This window comes from Tigriopus californicus, chromosome 1 (genome assembly GCF_007210705.1).
Source record: "Tigriopus californicus strain San Diego chromosome 1, Tcal_SD_v2.1, whole genome shotgun sequence".
NCBI classification, from domain to species: domain Eukaryota; kingdom Metazoa; phylum Arthropoda; class Copepoda; order Harpacticoida; family Harpacticidae; genus Tigriopus; species Tigriopus californicus.
The window spans coordinates 1524605-1539190 of NC_081440.1; the positions used below are offsets into that span (position 1 = coordinate 1524605).

The 14586-nt window shown below is 42.3% G+C and overlaps 1 protein-coding gene across 2 annotated transcripts in view; it reads left to right on the forward strand.

Moving 5' to 3' along the window:
- The window catches only part of LOC131885972 (neurogenic differentiation factor 4-like), a 38896-nt gene that overhangs the window by 14631 nt on the left and 9679 nt on the right, over positions 1-14586 (forward strand). The window contains exons 2-4 of one of the 2 annotated variants that reach the window (XM_059234196.1): positions 886-937; positions 12462-12766; positions 13094-13380. In XM_059234196.1, coding sequence (XP_059090179.1) covers positions 12472-12766; positions 13094-13380 — 582 coding nt within the window. In that variant the 5' untranslated portion in view covers positions 886-937; positions 12462-12471. The remainder of the gene's footprint in view (positions 1-885; positions 938-12461; positions 12767-13093; positions 13381-14586) is intronic. The other variant, XM_059234190.1, reaches the window with a different exon arrangement.

Below are 14586 nucleotides of genomic sequence, written 5' to 3' on the forward strand. Positions count from 1 at the left end.
TTATTGGAAACTGAACCTGGTCATCCGTCCACAATTGTTAATAGAAAGTTTTCAAAGAGTAATCCAGAATATGGGAAGTGCGAGCTTATTACTCGGGCTCAAGTTTTTCCGGCAACTGCTTGAGAGAAAGGCCTGTTGGAAGTTACTATGTGTCATATAAATATTTCCAAAGGTCTCCAATTCCGCTTGTGTTTCATTCTATTTGGTCGTACTTGTTCCAAGTTGAGGAAGAGTAGGAGCTCACCCAAGGAACAAGATCTACAAATACACTCTCGAGCGTCGTACGTGCTCAAAACGTCCCAGGGTTACCATTGGCCAGGTTTGTTCCAACCTTGTTGATTCACACCCAAACCATTGCCTAGTGGCTTACCGTGACACTTGGAGACTTGCCTATTGAATCAATACACCCTAATGCTCACTTGGCAACCCTGAGCTGCACCATATAATCTCCTGGCGACCAAATCTAAGCCACTTTGAGACATTTTCTGGGAACCGTTTTCAAAACAAATGGGAGGGCAGATGTTTTCTTGACCAGGTGTGTGTGAAATTGGATGATTTTCGAGGGAAATTTGAGAGGAAACGAAATTCGAACTTGGCTGAATTTGTCACCCTCCATGAAAAACGGTTTAGGTGAAGTTATAAAAAAGCTTCATGGATATGCACATTATTGTGGATTTCCCTCCATTCAGGCATACTAATGTGCTCACGTCGTTTTAAACAGGGGCACCATGTAATTTTGATTTCACAGATGCTGTCAGTGTTGCCAATTAGGATCACGCAATTACACCTCCGAACTAGTCTTGTCCTTAGAGTAAGGTCGGACGTATACAAAGTATGAAGATATCACCCGGTAAAAAAACTAGGATTTGTTTTCTTTATTTTCAGGTAATGTGTGCACCTACATCCGGTTAAAAATAGTCCCACTCATTCATTACTGGTAAGCGGATCCACAAGAGTGACAACATGACTATCACTTATGCCTCATTGGGCTGAACACTCTGTAAAAGAAAGTCTTTGCTTCTGATCCTTGATTCAAAGCCTCATATTAGTGGTGAGGCCCATAAAATGGTCGCAAACGTTTGTCCGTCTTTCCTAGATTCAATGTTTATGTCTATTCATGTGACGTAGTGACGCTAGTGTGACCATGATCAGATGGATGGAAATGAAATCTTTCAGTGTCGATCAGGCATGACGAGTGAGCAAACAAATGAATGGATGAGAAAGAATATTTGGTCGTACTCCCCTCCGCCAAATGCTTTAAACAACTTGCAGGTGGACCAAAATCCCGGTCCAAGTTAAGAAAAAACGGCGGTTCCACACCTTAAACAGCTTGAATTCGTGACCGAATTTCTCACTCAGTTTGAGGCAAATAAGCGGTGTGTGTTGCATCCGAGACAATTCATTGACAGGAAATTCCAGACCAAAATGAAGGCCCAACGTCCTTCTGCATATTGGTGAGTAAACGTGGCCTTGTTTGTCATCGGCAAACATGATGTGTCACCTAAGATGAAGATAAAGTCCGCCACAGCTATTGATGGGGTGGATTCTAGTCAGGGAAATGGAGATCGCGTCCTCCTGAATTGGAGTCTTGACTGAGAATAAGGAGCTAGTAAAGGCCAAGGTTTGCCCAAATTAGGCCATTGTTGAATAGGTGAAAATGGAAAAAGTAAATGTCATGGAACAGTAATAGATCAACACGAGACGTGTTGATCTAAAAATGATTGTCCCATATTGAAGCCTTACTTTAGAGCTCACAAAATTGTCATGTGCTTTCCACAAATATATTGTGGTTGTGGCAATTTCATGTACTATACTGTTCTCCTAAAACAGCTGAAACTGCTTGTTCTATCCAAATTTCTTGCCCTCAGTCATTGACGAAGATAGAACACCTGAGGATGAGAAGGGACTATCCAATGACTCTGAGGCCTTTGGTCGGTTCCAAGTTGGTAATGCTCTTTTTGGCCTTCGCCCTGATCTTTGTGGTCAAATGGAAACTTTTCCATGATGTACTAACCCCGCCGCCCTTCTCGAGGTTACTTACCTGAGTAGAACCCCGGACCATCGCCGTCACAATCCAACCAACCAGTCTCCCACCTACCGCCAATGGTACACTCGTCCTCATGAACCTGGGTCTCAAGTTTAGCTCATTCCGGAAGGAAACCAGACCACTGACATAACTGAAGAAGCCCTCTGTCTTTTGTTTGTTTGACAAGTGGAAGACGAAAATGAGCTCTGAGACGGCATAACTCATGATTCTGCCAGAGACGGAGAACAGAGTAGCTTTTTAGGGTCTTTCTATGAGTTTAAATCATGCAGTGGTTAGATGCTCGTTCTTCTTTTAGGGCTTTGAGTAAATCATTCAACGCGAGTGTGAAAAAGCTCAAATCGATCAAGAGACATGAAAGTGTAAGCTAACTTTGGTTGGAGAAACTAATTTGATTGTCATTGCGAACACCTGATTCGATTTTCTCAGTGTACGTAGGCGTTTGTGCCACAGGCGATCCCATGCCTGCTCGAAGGCCAGAGGGTAACATAAAACAAGGCTCGAGGCACCAAGAGCAGGCAGAGAAGAGAGCCCTTGAAGGCCAAGGAAATGGAAGAAGAACAACCAGCATTTGAACGGGCTGGAAAAGAATATGGATAACCTCCGTCACATCCACACATCCACTTGTAGCTATGTGACTAGCTATTTGAGGGGAATGTTATATTTGACAACCAAGTTCAGAAGGCTAATGCCAACAAGCCAGTAAGGCAGAGACACTTTCAGCCAGTTCCACTTTACAATCTCGGCACATCAAGCTTTTCATGATTTGTAAATCAAAGGAACTTTCTCCACGATGGACTTGTCCTTCCAAGGTTAAAGACTAGGAATGAACAAAGGCCATTGAAAATATGATCCTTGAGGAAGAATAGACTCTTCTCCACATGCATTCTACAAGAACAAGAAGGAGTACTTTCTACGTATTCGCTTCAACGACCAAAATGAATGATGTGACATATTTTGAATTCAAAAGAGGGAGGACATTTCAACATGTGGCCAAGTGATTGAAATAGTTGCTTCAGACTAGTTGAACTTGCATAAAAGATATGGATGGGTCAGTCCCAATATCATGTCGAAATGCTTTCAAGTCGTCGTATCTGAAGACCAATTAGACCTGGATTTTGTAGCATAAGTTTGTATTGCCTAGTATATCATCAATTCATATCATTGTTTAATTTTCTAGTAATAGGTTTTGTCGGAATATTTAAATTTTCGTCGAAGCTTTTTCCAAACGAGCTAAAGTTTGTGGTCCATGTTGAGGCGTGTTCAGTAGAAGCCAATTTTGATTGCTCGTTCTCCCTCTCTGTCTGTATTTTAGCATTAGATTTATGGATAGCCAAATTGAAAACAAATATGGAAACCCTCTAATTCCTCAAGGGAGCTCATTTAGGATTATCAGGCTGGAATTGCAAATCTAAAGCCAACAAGGACGTGCCATGGAGCGCTCAAGGGTGAAAAAAGCCCTTGGCAAGTTTGATCCCAGAGTTGAAATTGTCGGGGAGGAATGAATGAATGATCAAGTGGATGGAGGATGCTCTTCAAACAACATCGGGCTTGACAGTGGACAAGTGGTCACGGTCAACTTGAGAAAGCATCTGGAACAACCATGCCACCACAATCATCACTCACTTGCATTTCCCGCTCCTTTTTTCCCCGTTTCACAGCTTGCTTCCGACCTTCGCGCCTTCTTCGGATTATTACCAACGGTTTGACTGAGCTGGTTATTGATGGTTTAGTTCAACAAAGGCAATAAGCCTCAAGAAAGTACTGTGTTAAATTGCCCCTCATTTATTCTGAATGGAGCAAATAAACAACAGCCCGGCCTGCATGACACACACTTCATTCCATTTACTCCACTCCAAGCGAAAAAAACGAGAAAATGATTTCAAGGGAAAGCCACGGGGAATTCTCTTCCGCACCCTCAAAGGCTCGGCCTTCGTACCGGTAGATACATGTATGAATAACCATTTGGCCATTATCCATTTACACCTCGCCTACGAGCAACAGCTAATGCACTTTGACCACCAACAATGTACAAACAAACACCAAAAAATAACAAAGACCAAACAAGCAAGCAAGGAAACATTTGCACTACAATTCCAAGTGGAACCACGTGACCAAAGTGACATGTTCCAAATTCCAATCATTAGCTACTTCATAAACAAACGAACCAAGATCACGAGCCTTTCACTGACTTGTGTATATTCCCTCAACAAGTGGAAATAATGGAAATAACTAACTCAAGTGAGTGAGTGAGTGAGTGGTAACTGCTTTGGAAACTAGATCTCACGTAGGACGGTAACACCTTGATGGATTCTTTATGGAAATGATGCGCACGCTTTCCCAAGCAGAAACTCTCGCATGGAGAATAATTGAGCGAATAAAGCAGGGAAGCAACAGGTGTCCGACTGTATTGAGTTTACCGTAAAGATCCGTTTTGGTTGAAGCAAGAGGCCGCTTGAAGCAAAAAAAAAGGCCGTTGTCATGAGAAACCACCCGTGATTGATGACAAGTTCATTATTCAAACAACAAGATGAATGAACGATTCGAGTCTGATGCAATTTGTCAGAGTATCCCCGAATCCTGGAGCGAATGAATGCGTTTTAGACCGACTCAGTGACTGTTGCCTAACTGAATAAATATGTACTTTGTAGCCTTTGGGAAATCATGTGGTCTGGGCTCAATATGATTTCATCTCCTTTGGTAACCATTCTAAAATAAGATAGTCTTGAAATGGTTCGAGTCTATTCTGTTAACGCCTCGGATGGAACAATGTCGACATGAGGGCCATTGGCATGCAAGTGTGAGTCAGTCAACCATTCAGTCAGTTGGTCGGTGGTGGGTTCATTATCTGTTATTCTTGGTGTGACATGTCAGCCCAAAGATTTCCAAGATATTGGGTCACAAGTTTCGAATAACACGGTGGAAGAAGTAATTCTTGACAAACCCACAAAAGGCGAAGACGACAAGCAACTGAGGAAGTGAATGCATTTATGCATCAAACCACATTATCTGGAGGAAATGCAACATGCTGACGAGGAAGGAGCACAGGGAGAAGGAGGGGAAGGCCAAACAACCTTGAAACTATCCATGAATGGGTCACGTTTCCTCTGATCAGTGTTCCTGCCCAAAGTCCAAGTTGTATGTACCTATGTGCCATAAATGGATCACTCATAAAAAAGAGGTGTTTCTAGCACACTAGTAGATATTCTCTCGTGTGAGTGAAGGAATCGATTGCTTCCCATCATCAGGAGAGAATATGGAGCAACGGCAGCCTGAGAATGGCGTGAAAGAGACATGACCATGTTTTGGATTTATGAATAAGTAAGCGATTCATTCCACCTTCGGTAATGAAGAGCCACGTAAGGTGATGCGGTGTTGAGGATTTGATTGTTCATCACGGGAGGTAACCTGGAACAAAGTATGCTGAGAGCATTTTCCTATGTTAGATTCTCAAAAGGTTAATGTTATGCTGTTTTTTGGTTAGATTGCAGTGACAAATATTCAAAATCTAAAGTTTTTTAATGTGACACAATATCTTTTAAAATGTCAGATTTTTGTAGAAAAATCCCGGACTGTCTATAGAAAGCCCGTGTCACTCTTGATTTCAAGACTGTGGTTATCGTTCCTTTTATATTGGAATGTATCACAATCACAGAATAGTTACTGAAACTTATGACTTTTGAATCGAACAAAATGGTATTTTACATGTTTTCGTGGCATTTTATTTAATTCTATTTAGCTTAGCTCATAGCATTCAGATTGGAATTACTTCCTTTGGCTTCGATTTCTCTGACATGACATGATTGGGCCAGGGTAGTCACACTTTTCTATAATGGATATTTCAGTATGTACTCCGCTTCTACTCGTATCTCTAGATTGAATTAGATGGTTGCAATTTTGATCCACGATCTAAAGGGACATTTTAAGGGTTCAGGTTAGGTTCATCTGAGCTGAAAAGCTATACTCCACAGTTTACTAAAACGTGCCTTCAAGTTTCGATAGCTCTCCTAATGTTGGCCCAAGTTGTTTTTGAGTCTGTGCATTTCAAATATCTTCCGATCAAAAGCCTTAGGAGAGCATTGAACATGAACAGCGCACACCCTTAGTTGACTGACACTTTGTCGGGAAGCTTTCTTAGCCCAGCTCTTGTTCACAAACATGCAAAGCGGCATGCTCCATTATTTCTCGAGGAGGCTTTTTAAAAGCACAAGTTGAGCAAGATGGATGAATGGGTGGATAGAGGAATCACTTATACGCAGTATCGATGTGTGGTTGGCTCGATGGGATAATATGAATGAATCTACCGTATGATCCCACGCACGGATAAAAGCCTCTTTTCCTTTTCGTTCTTAAACTCTAGGTAGGGCGATAACAAGAGGCTGGAAAGCGAGTCCCTGTCAAACCATTAAACCAAAGACCTCCTCTTAAGAAGGGTTCTAAATACACTCTCACCTTCCGCCTGCCTCTCATTGTCTTCTTCTACTTCACTACGAAAGTACCGTTGAATAATGCGATTTACAGGGTGTTGCGAAAATGTCGTGCTCGCCAATTTAGATGCCGTTCGAAAATTGGGTGTTTTAGATGCTAACGTTTTAGTTGATTAATAGCTGAAGAAATGACTGTTGGTGCTATATTTTATTTATATTTTTTTTTCTGACGTCAAATACTACTAGAATATAACTGAATTTACTTTCCCCACAAATATATGAGCTCTAACTTCGCCGTAAATGTCGTCATGGGCTTTATTCTAGAACCATCTTTTTAGAAGAAAACTTTCGCAACCCCCTGTAGGTGTGGCCTTGGTGGATCATGGACAGCTGACCTTTCTTGAAATGAGATGGATTACTTTTGTAGCTCAATGATAACCTCTAGTTGATTAACACAAGGCTTGGCAGCCCATGTCTTTTTGCTTTCCCTGAGACTGGCCAGTTTCTTGATTATTGGCCAAGTTTCCCTTGATATCGGAAAAGGGACCCGAAGATACATAATAAAAAAATTCACTCGCCAGATGGCAGTTTAACATTACTGATGCCAGTTGAGCCAATCCCCGTCGTAAAAGGCAGAGCTTTTAAGTAAATTTTGAGGATAAGTTCAGTGGTAACTATGTCTCCACAATCTACCACATGTCGGTCGACCTTTGCGAAATGGAACAATAGTCTGAAGATCTTGATCAAGCACCAAATGCTCGAACTTCGCAGGGACATTTTCTTCTTGGGGACTTTACCGGAAGGTATTTCAAGAAGGCCTCGGGTGTGGGTGGCCATTAGTCGTAGGTGACTTAATCTTCGCCTACGCCTGGCTAACTGGCTGGCTCCCTGGCTCCCTGGCTTATCCGGCAAACGCAACAGACCGATGAAGGGCTATAAATCCTTGTGGTCCATCTTGGAAGCTCATTTCTTGGGCGATTCTCCGCCCCACGCTTGATGGATCAAGGGAAGTGGGTTTGCTTTTAATTTCCAGCGTTTAATCCATTTGGCAAGAATTTCCCCAGAGATCAATAATCCGACAAAACAGGACAGCCCTCAACCCAACCCCCATTTGGCAACTCCTCGGACCATGAACTTGTCTCGTTGTGGGAGCTGGGACGAGGCGAGACGATTCGTTTAGGTTCAGAGGAAAAATGACTTCTTGAAAGGAAAAAAAAGCTTTCTCAGCTCGTTTTTGAATTAAGTTTAACCGTAGAGGATGACGACAAAAGGAGGGAAAACCTCATCCGGAATTTTGCAACGCCGCGTGTGGGGGGGGGGGCACACTCACTTTTTGAATTCCAAATTCCCCCTTTTCTTCACCCCAAAATGTGAATAATTCATTTTCATAAATGTGTTTTTGGAGGTTGGTCGTGGTGGTTGGGATGAAGGGGTTGGCGCCATGAGCGATGGACTACGCACACAGAACACGTAGACTCTTGTTCGTGCTTGTACAAAATAGTGCTTGTCGTCACTCCTGTCCTTGAAACAAGTTTGAGTTCCCAACTTCAATCGAAGCCCGAGAAGACTGAGCAACTGTAATCCAGTTTCCCCGATACAAAAAGAGAGAGACACTTTGAAAAGGAAGTTCACCGTATAGGATTGCAATTAGCCATTTGAATAAATTAAAAGAGAAAAAAACATGTTTGGACTGATAGAGGAAGCATTTGAAATGTTTTTAAGACAATGTGTGACCACCTAGTGTACCATTTGCATTGACAGAGCTAAAAATGTTGTACACACGCTGAATCTCAGACTTAAAGGATGGAGGATAAATATGATCAAATGATTTTGCCGCTTAAATATGCCTGGCTAAATTTGAACCGTAAATCTGGCTTCTGGAGCACAGGAGAGGTGGTCAAAATTATGTAGTAACGAGTGTTTGAAATTTAAATGTCCAGACCACTTTTACAAGTACCTACAATATTTTGTTGACTATGAAAATTTTAAAACAAACGTCTTTACACGTAAATGTTATGAAAGTGACCTGGACTGCCTTTTTTCTTATTTGTGGACTTCCCTACCATTACTGGGAATGGAATTCCCAGCAGTTCAAGACGGAAAAAGTAATCATCTTATTTAACTTTATATTCATACAATACAAAACGAATTAGAGTTGGCAGATCTGGATCCACCACGACCAGCAACGACCTACTAGTTACTCTTACCAAGACTTGGTTTATTTTTGGGGGAAAAACTCCGTGGCTGAATTGATGTTGCCACTGAATGCAAAAATACAATCTGGCCTTTGAGTTAAAGTTCAATGATTAATTATATACCACGGGTTGGGCTTCTATTTGCGGTCTCTTTGGACCATTTGCCCAACCATCCCAAGTTAATTAATCTATCAAAGAATATCGACTTTTTTAAGAAAAAGTGCTCGGATCAACGCATGTTTTTTGTGGATTGCCTTATTGTTTTTGGCAATGCGATCCCCACCAGTTCCGCATGGAAAATTCACAATTATCATTCATTCTCATGTAGACCGGGGGCTACCATTGAATATTCCCCCTTACTTCAAGTTTCCTTTGCAACCTTTGAGTTTTCCTCGACGGCGGTTGTTAATCAAGTTGGGAATTCTAACGGTGTCTTTCTAAGTTATTAGTCCCTGCTCCTCCAAGAATTTTGAATTTTGAAATGGTGCCATAGTGCAAAATCCAAAGGGAATGAATTCATTAATTGAATTAACTGGCAACAGCTTTTTTTCTTTCTCTTTTATGTCTTGGTGAGGAAATGTCCAAAAAAGATTGAAAACTTTGTCATGCCTCCTCACTTGGTAATCTAGAGAAAAAAACATTGGATGATTTTCACTTCCCTGACCATTGCAGGGGCATCCTTTTGTTCCTCACCACTTTCAATTGCCAGATTGCCAATACGATCATTATGAAGACTTTTTCCACCCTCTCAGCTCTTCAGTTGTCAGTTACACATTGGCAACACGGGTTACATTTCTAAACCCAGAAATTTCCGAGGTTATGTGTGACAACCAAGCTGATCCGTTACCCGTTTTGGGGGATCGCAAAATCTCATTTGTGTTTGAACTCGGTTCGAGTTGTTGTTGTTGTGGAAATTCGAGGTCGGGGAAAGAAAAGTTTGATTTTCGGTGGTTACTCTTGTTGTTCGTCCAACGGTTGACGGAGGCCCCACAACAAAGAGCAAAATTACTTTTGAAGGGAATTCCATCAAGTGAGGTTGGACTTCAAAGGCCAAACTGAATTTACGGACCCACTCGTTTCAACTGAATTCTCACCAGCAATTCGCGATCACTGTCTAGATTACCTGTTTGTACAGGTACAATGATTATAATTTTTGTTGCGAACTGTCTGAATTCTAACTTGGTGTCAAGTTGACATCATTTAAGGTTGATTATAAATTTTGGGTCAAAAAAGCTGACCAGGAATTTGATGTCCAAGGGAATCAGAACAGAGAACAACTTGATAGAAACGATTCTGAGGGTTCGATGTTCTTAAACCTGCATGAGAAACCTTTTTCAAGTCGGACAATGAAATAGAAAAACAACGCACAAATATTTGAAGCATAATTTGGATTAAAATTTTTTGCATCTCGTCACAACAAGGGCAACTTGCTTGATTGTGCGTTCTTCTATGTCAGCAGATGTCGAGTTTTCTAAAATTTGATCTGATGAAGGTCAAATCGACTTGCAAAAAGTCAGGCTTCAAATCAGTTGCTTTGTAACACATCCCATTTTTGAAGCGTGTCTTTATTGGAGTGGAATGCTCCGCATCCTCTAAATGTCAGTATGAATTGTATTGTGGTGGTGGTGGTGGTGGGGGGGGGCACACTTTGATATTTCGACATTTCTTTAAATCAAAGTTTTTTTTGAGTTTTATGTGGACAGATTTATGAATTCGATGGAGAATCAAACAATCATTTTTGGGGTAGAAGTCGTTGCGCAGAGAGCAAAGAGATACTCTTTGTCAGTGGTCTGAAGGTGGTGCCGTAACCATTGGTATCAAGTTTATCCAATTTGAAAGAACTCACGATCGTTAATTGAAGATATTTGGTGGCAAATACCAACAATACACAACTAACACTCGTACATTCAGAGCTCTGAAGAAAAGAAAAGTTTCAGGGAAGTAATCCAAACTCATACCGAAATGTCAGCCCATTTGTGGCCGTAAGTTTTTTGTCTGTCAACCAAAAATAATCCCTGACGTAGGATTTTGATTTGAGACACTAGTCTGTCGCTGTTTCTTGTATTCGTCGATTTGTTCCCTAAATTCGGATTAGCGCCCGCCTCTCCTTCCAGAACCACCAGGTCCTGCCTTGACATCAAACACGTGGACCAACGGGCAAATGGAATATTCTATCATCGAGATTCATGACCGACCCTGTCCGTCCGTGGAGTATGCCCAAAAGCACTCGGGGCACTTGACTAGAATTCATTCCAGTTCAAAGTTGTGTCAAACCCAGGCTTGAATTAGAATTCAAAGCTTTGAGTCTCCATGACATGTGGTACATACATTGAACATGCATAGCATCCATCCATCCATCTCCTCCTCCCTCCTAACCAGCAAGTAAGCAAGCCCCTTCCAAATTTGGAACTTCCACCAAAAGTCATGCCAAATCTCCCAAGTTTTGATGTTCAAGACATAGGCGTCTTATCGCAGTTGAGTTTCGAGAAGTGTTGTACCAATAAAACCCAAACGGATCTACACCATCTACAGGCAAAACAACTCATGTGCTAGTTGTGTGCTCAAAGTTTGGTTCCCTTCACTCTATCCATTTTGGAATCGGTTATGATGACTGAGTTGTTTATTTGCTTCTCAAGCGACAGGTGTCTCGTTTCCTCTTCAAGCTTTTGTTCCACTGTTCCCGATTAGTTTTAAAGCGAGGAATAATTGTAACAACAAAACCAATGGCAACAACGGAGTTTGGATCAAAAATTCAAGGTCTTGGCCTTCATCTTCTCCGCATCGAATGTCACTCGATAGTACTGTTGGAGAGACTAAAGGGTCTTTTGATCAGTCTCCCATGAATAAAATCAATTTGAGAACAAAAGCCAGGACGGAATGGCTAACAAGATGGCCACTTTTTTAATGCAATTGTTATTCATTCTTTTGCTTGAAATTTTCATACAGCAATGGGCACGTAAATGAATATTCTAGTGGGTAAAGTGAGAGCAAGCAAGATTTCATATAAAATCCCAGCAGCTATTCAGTTCAAATGCATTTCATGGAAAAACACAAGAGCAACAATGCCAATGACAATGAAAGGACTCGAAGCAAGTAAACACTTTGAAAATGATATGTTACTCAATTATTGTTTCGTCGTTTAAATACGTGATGGGTACCTCCCTAGGACATAATCCTGTATTTACACGTGTACTCACGGACCTCAATTCAAACCTAATCGGGGATCTTGTTGGCCAGGAGGGGGAAACATATCTCCATTAGCTCTATAATGAGGCAATGAAATTTCCCGGAACACCGACTCTCACATTCTTGCTTGGAAATCCGAACGTTAAAACTTTCACCCTCAATCTGGGCAAAGACTCTGACAATGCATGTTTTTTCAGCTTTGGATCCTCATGACTTTAACACCATTGGACATTTTCCATCAGGCCACTAAGGATCCGGGGTTGTTGAATCACATGGATTGGCAGGAAAACCGAATGTCATACGAGGCAGAGGAGTTTCGAAGGGAACAGATTGTTCCATGCTCTGGAGGATCGTTCCTCGCTTTACAAAAGAAAATAGATTGGTTGCTTGGGTTCTGATTGATGATAAGAATTGGACTCATTGAGCTCAGACCTGCCGCATGCAAGACAGACGGGGAGGATGCACCGTATACTAGTACACACACACACATATATATATTGTGTACCAGAGGACCGGCCTCTCGTTTTCCTCCAATAGAAAAAAGTTCTCTGTGTATAGTATCATGAGCAGTGGCGTTAATCCTCGTTATTTCTTTCGTTTCCTCTTCAGGCAGTTGTGAATGATCACCAAGTGTATGCTTCGGGCCGGAGGCAATCATCCCAGCTCCCTGATCAATAACCCTGGCTCGTCAGGTCAGATTAGCATTATGATGTCCTCCACCAACGACTCAACTTGTGGCAGCGAGTTCTCAGATTCGGGCAGTTCCGCCTTCTCGGACGATATCGGAATGAGCGGCATGATCACCGGCAACAGTCGAACCCCCGGACGATTCGTCACGGGTCGTATGGTCGCCGGTGGAAATGCCACCAACCCCATGGGATTCATCGAAAGCACAGACGACGAACAAATCATTGGTGAGACACACACTTCAAAACTAGTATGTGAAAGAAGCACAACTTTCAGAATATTATTTCAATTATAGCCGCATATTTTGTTTCATGGCGTTTGAGCGCTGTCTTTAAATCTGGCAATGGGCTTTGCATTTCGCGTTTTGATTCCTATTCGATGAAGGCTGTATAAAGCTGGGTCATTATTTACATAATGTCGATTTCGACCCATGAAATAAGTTATTATGGCATTGAAGTCATTCATAAGACAAATGGTGTTTATTGCGCCAGGTCAGCTGGTGTAATAAGTGCAAGCAGTTTGTGTTTTTTTTTTAATCCATGGCCACATTTTAGGTAACCCTGGACGAAGTCCCAATCATGGTACTCGAAGCAAAATCCCGGCCGTCTCAGCCACCACCAAGATCTCATCAGCCCCTACTGTCACTTCCATAGCCGTTGCCGCGGCTGCCTCAGCCGCCGCCTCCTCCTCGTCAAGCCAAACCAATATCAGCGTAAACGGAGGTGGGGCCAGTGGGCGGAGGAAAAAGCCCTGTCTCTCGGCCCGTGAGCGCAACGTCCGGCGCATTGAAAGCAACGAACGCGAACGATTACGAATGCACGGCTTGAATGAGGCCTTTCAGGTAAGGCTCCAGACATGTCTTTGTCGAGGCATGCTATATTTAGATTCCAGGTTTTCAAGCCATTTTCAAGCCAAGTTATGCCCTGAACAATATGAGCGCAGCAAGAACTTAAGGTACCTTAAATGAAGGCAAGTAAGAGTGGGGGAACTGAAAGGAAGGGAAGCACAAAACTCATGCTGTCACTGTAAATGTATTTGTGGAACGCACTTGCCCTTTCCAAAGTTTTGACAGATTGAATTAGCGCAGTTATATCAAGCCCACCCACAAGTTATTTCTCCAGGTTCTTGCCTGCAAGAGCAACTTCCGACGATGCTCACTCATTCTTGGATATGTCAGATCATTTCCAGAGCATGCTCTTTGATTGCAAAGAATTACTAGACACAACACAATGGCTCTCCCACTGTGTCTCAAACTGACATGGAGTTCAGCAACCACCTCGGTAAAACCGCGATCTTAACCACCCAAATGTCAAGGACTCCCACTTAACGAGCTACACTGAAGGCATAACAAAGAGGCTTTCCATTTCTGGATGATTGTATGAGAAGGATTTTAAGGCGGCTCAAGGCTGAGCACGGACAACCTTAAGTAGATCCTGCAGAAGAGCAACAAGTTGAATCCTCCTTTTAGAGCGTTTTAGAGCTCATTTTCTCTAGTCCTCGCCGAGCAATGTAGTACGTATTCAGCAAGTGGGTGGGTACCTTCCTTCAAAGGGTATGTAATCTCAAAGCTGTGGAAGATGATTGATACGTTAGATAGCACCAATCTACCCGACTCACTCATCCCTGGGAATTGTAAAAAATGAAGCTCGGATAATAATGAATAGAGGGAATCTGAGACACTCATTTTTCATTGAATGAACTGGATGAGGTGTTTGTTGCTTTAGGCCTTGTGGCCAGGATCGCTCAAAATACAACAAGAAACCATCCATCCTTGGTTGGCTGTTGAGATTGGCATGTTGGACTAACGAGTCCTTTCATTGTACGTACGAGAACATGAGGGGGGGGAATCAGAGGCTTGTTGGATCGACAGAGAAGATTAGATCTGGAGATTCATCATAATCCATCACTAAATTAGTCAGTTGTTTACTCCTGAAAACTTTTCTCATACGAACCAGCCAGACTCTGATGGGAGCTCAGAAAGTTCCTCATCAGGCGAGCACCTTGCTCCACCTCATCATCCTTCGAGTAGTCTCAAAACGGGTCCATA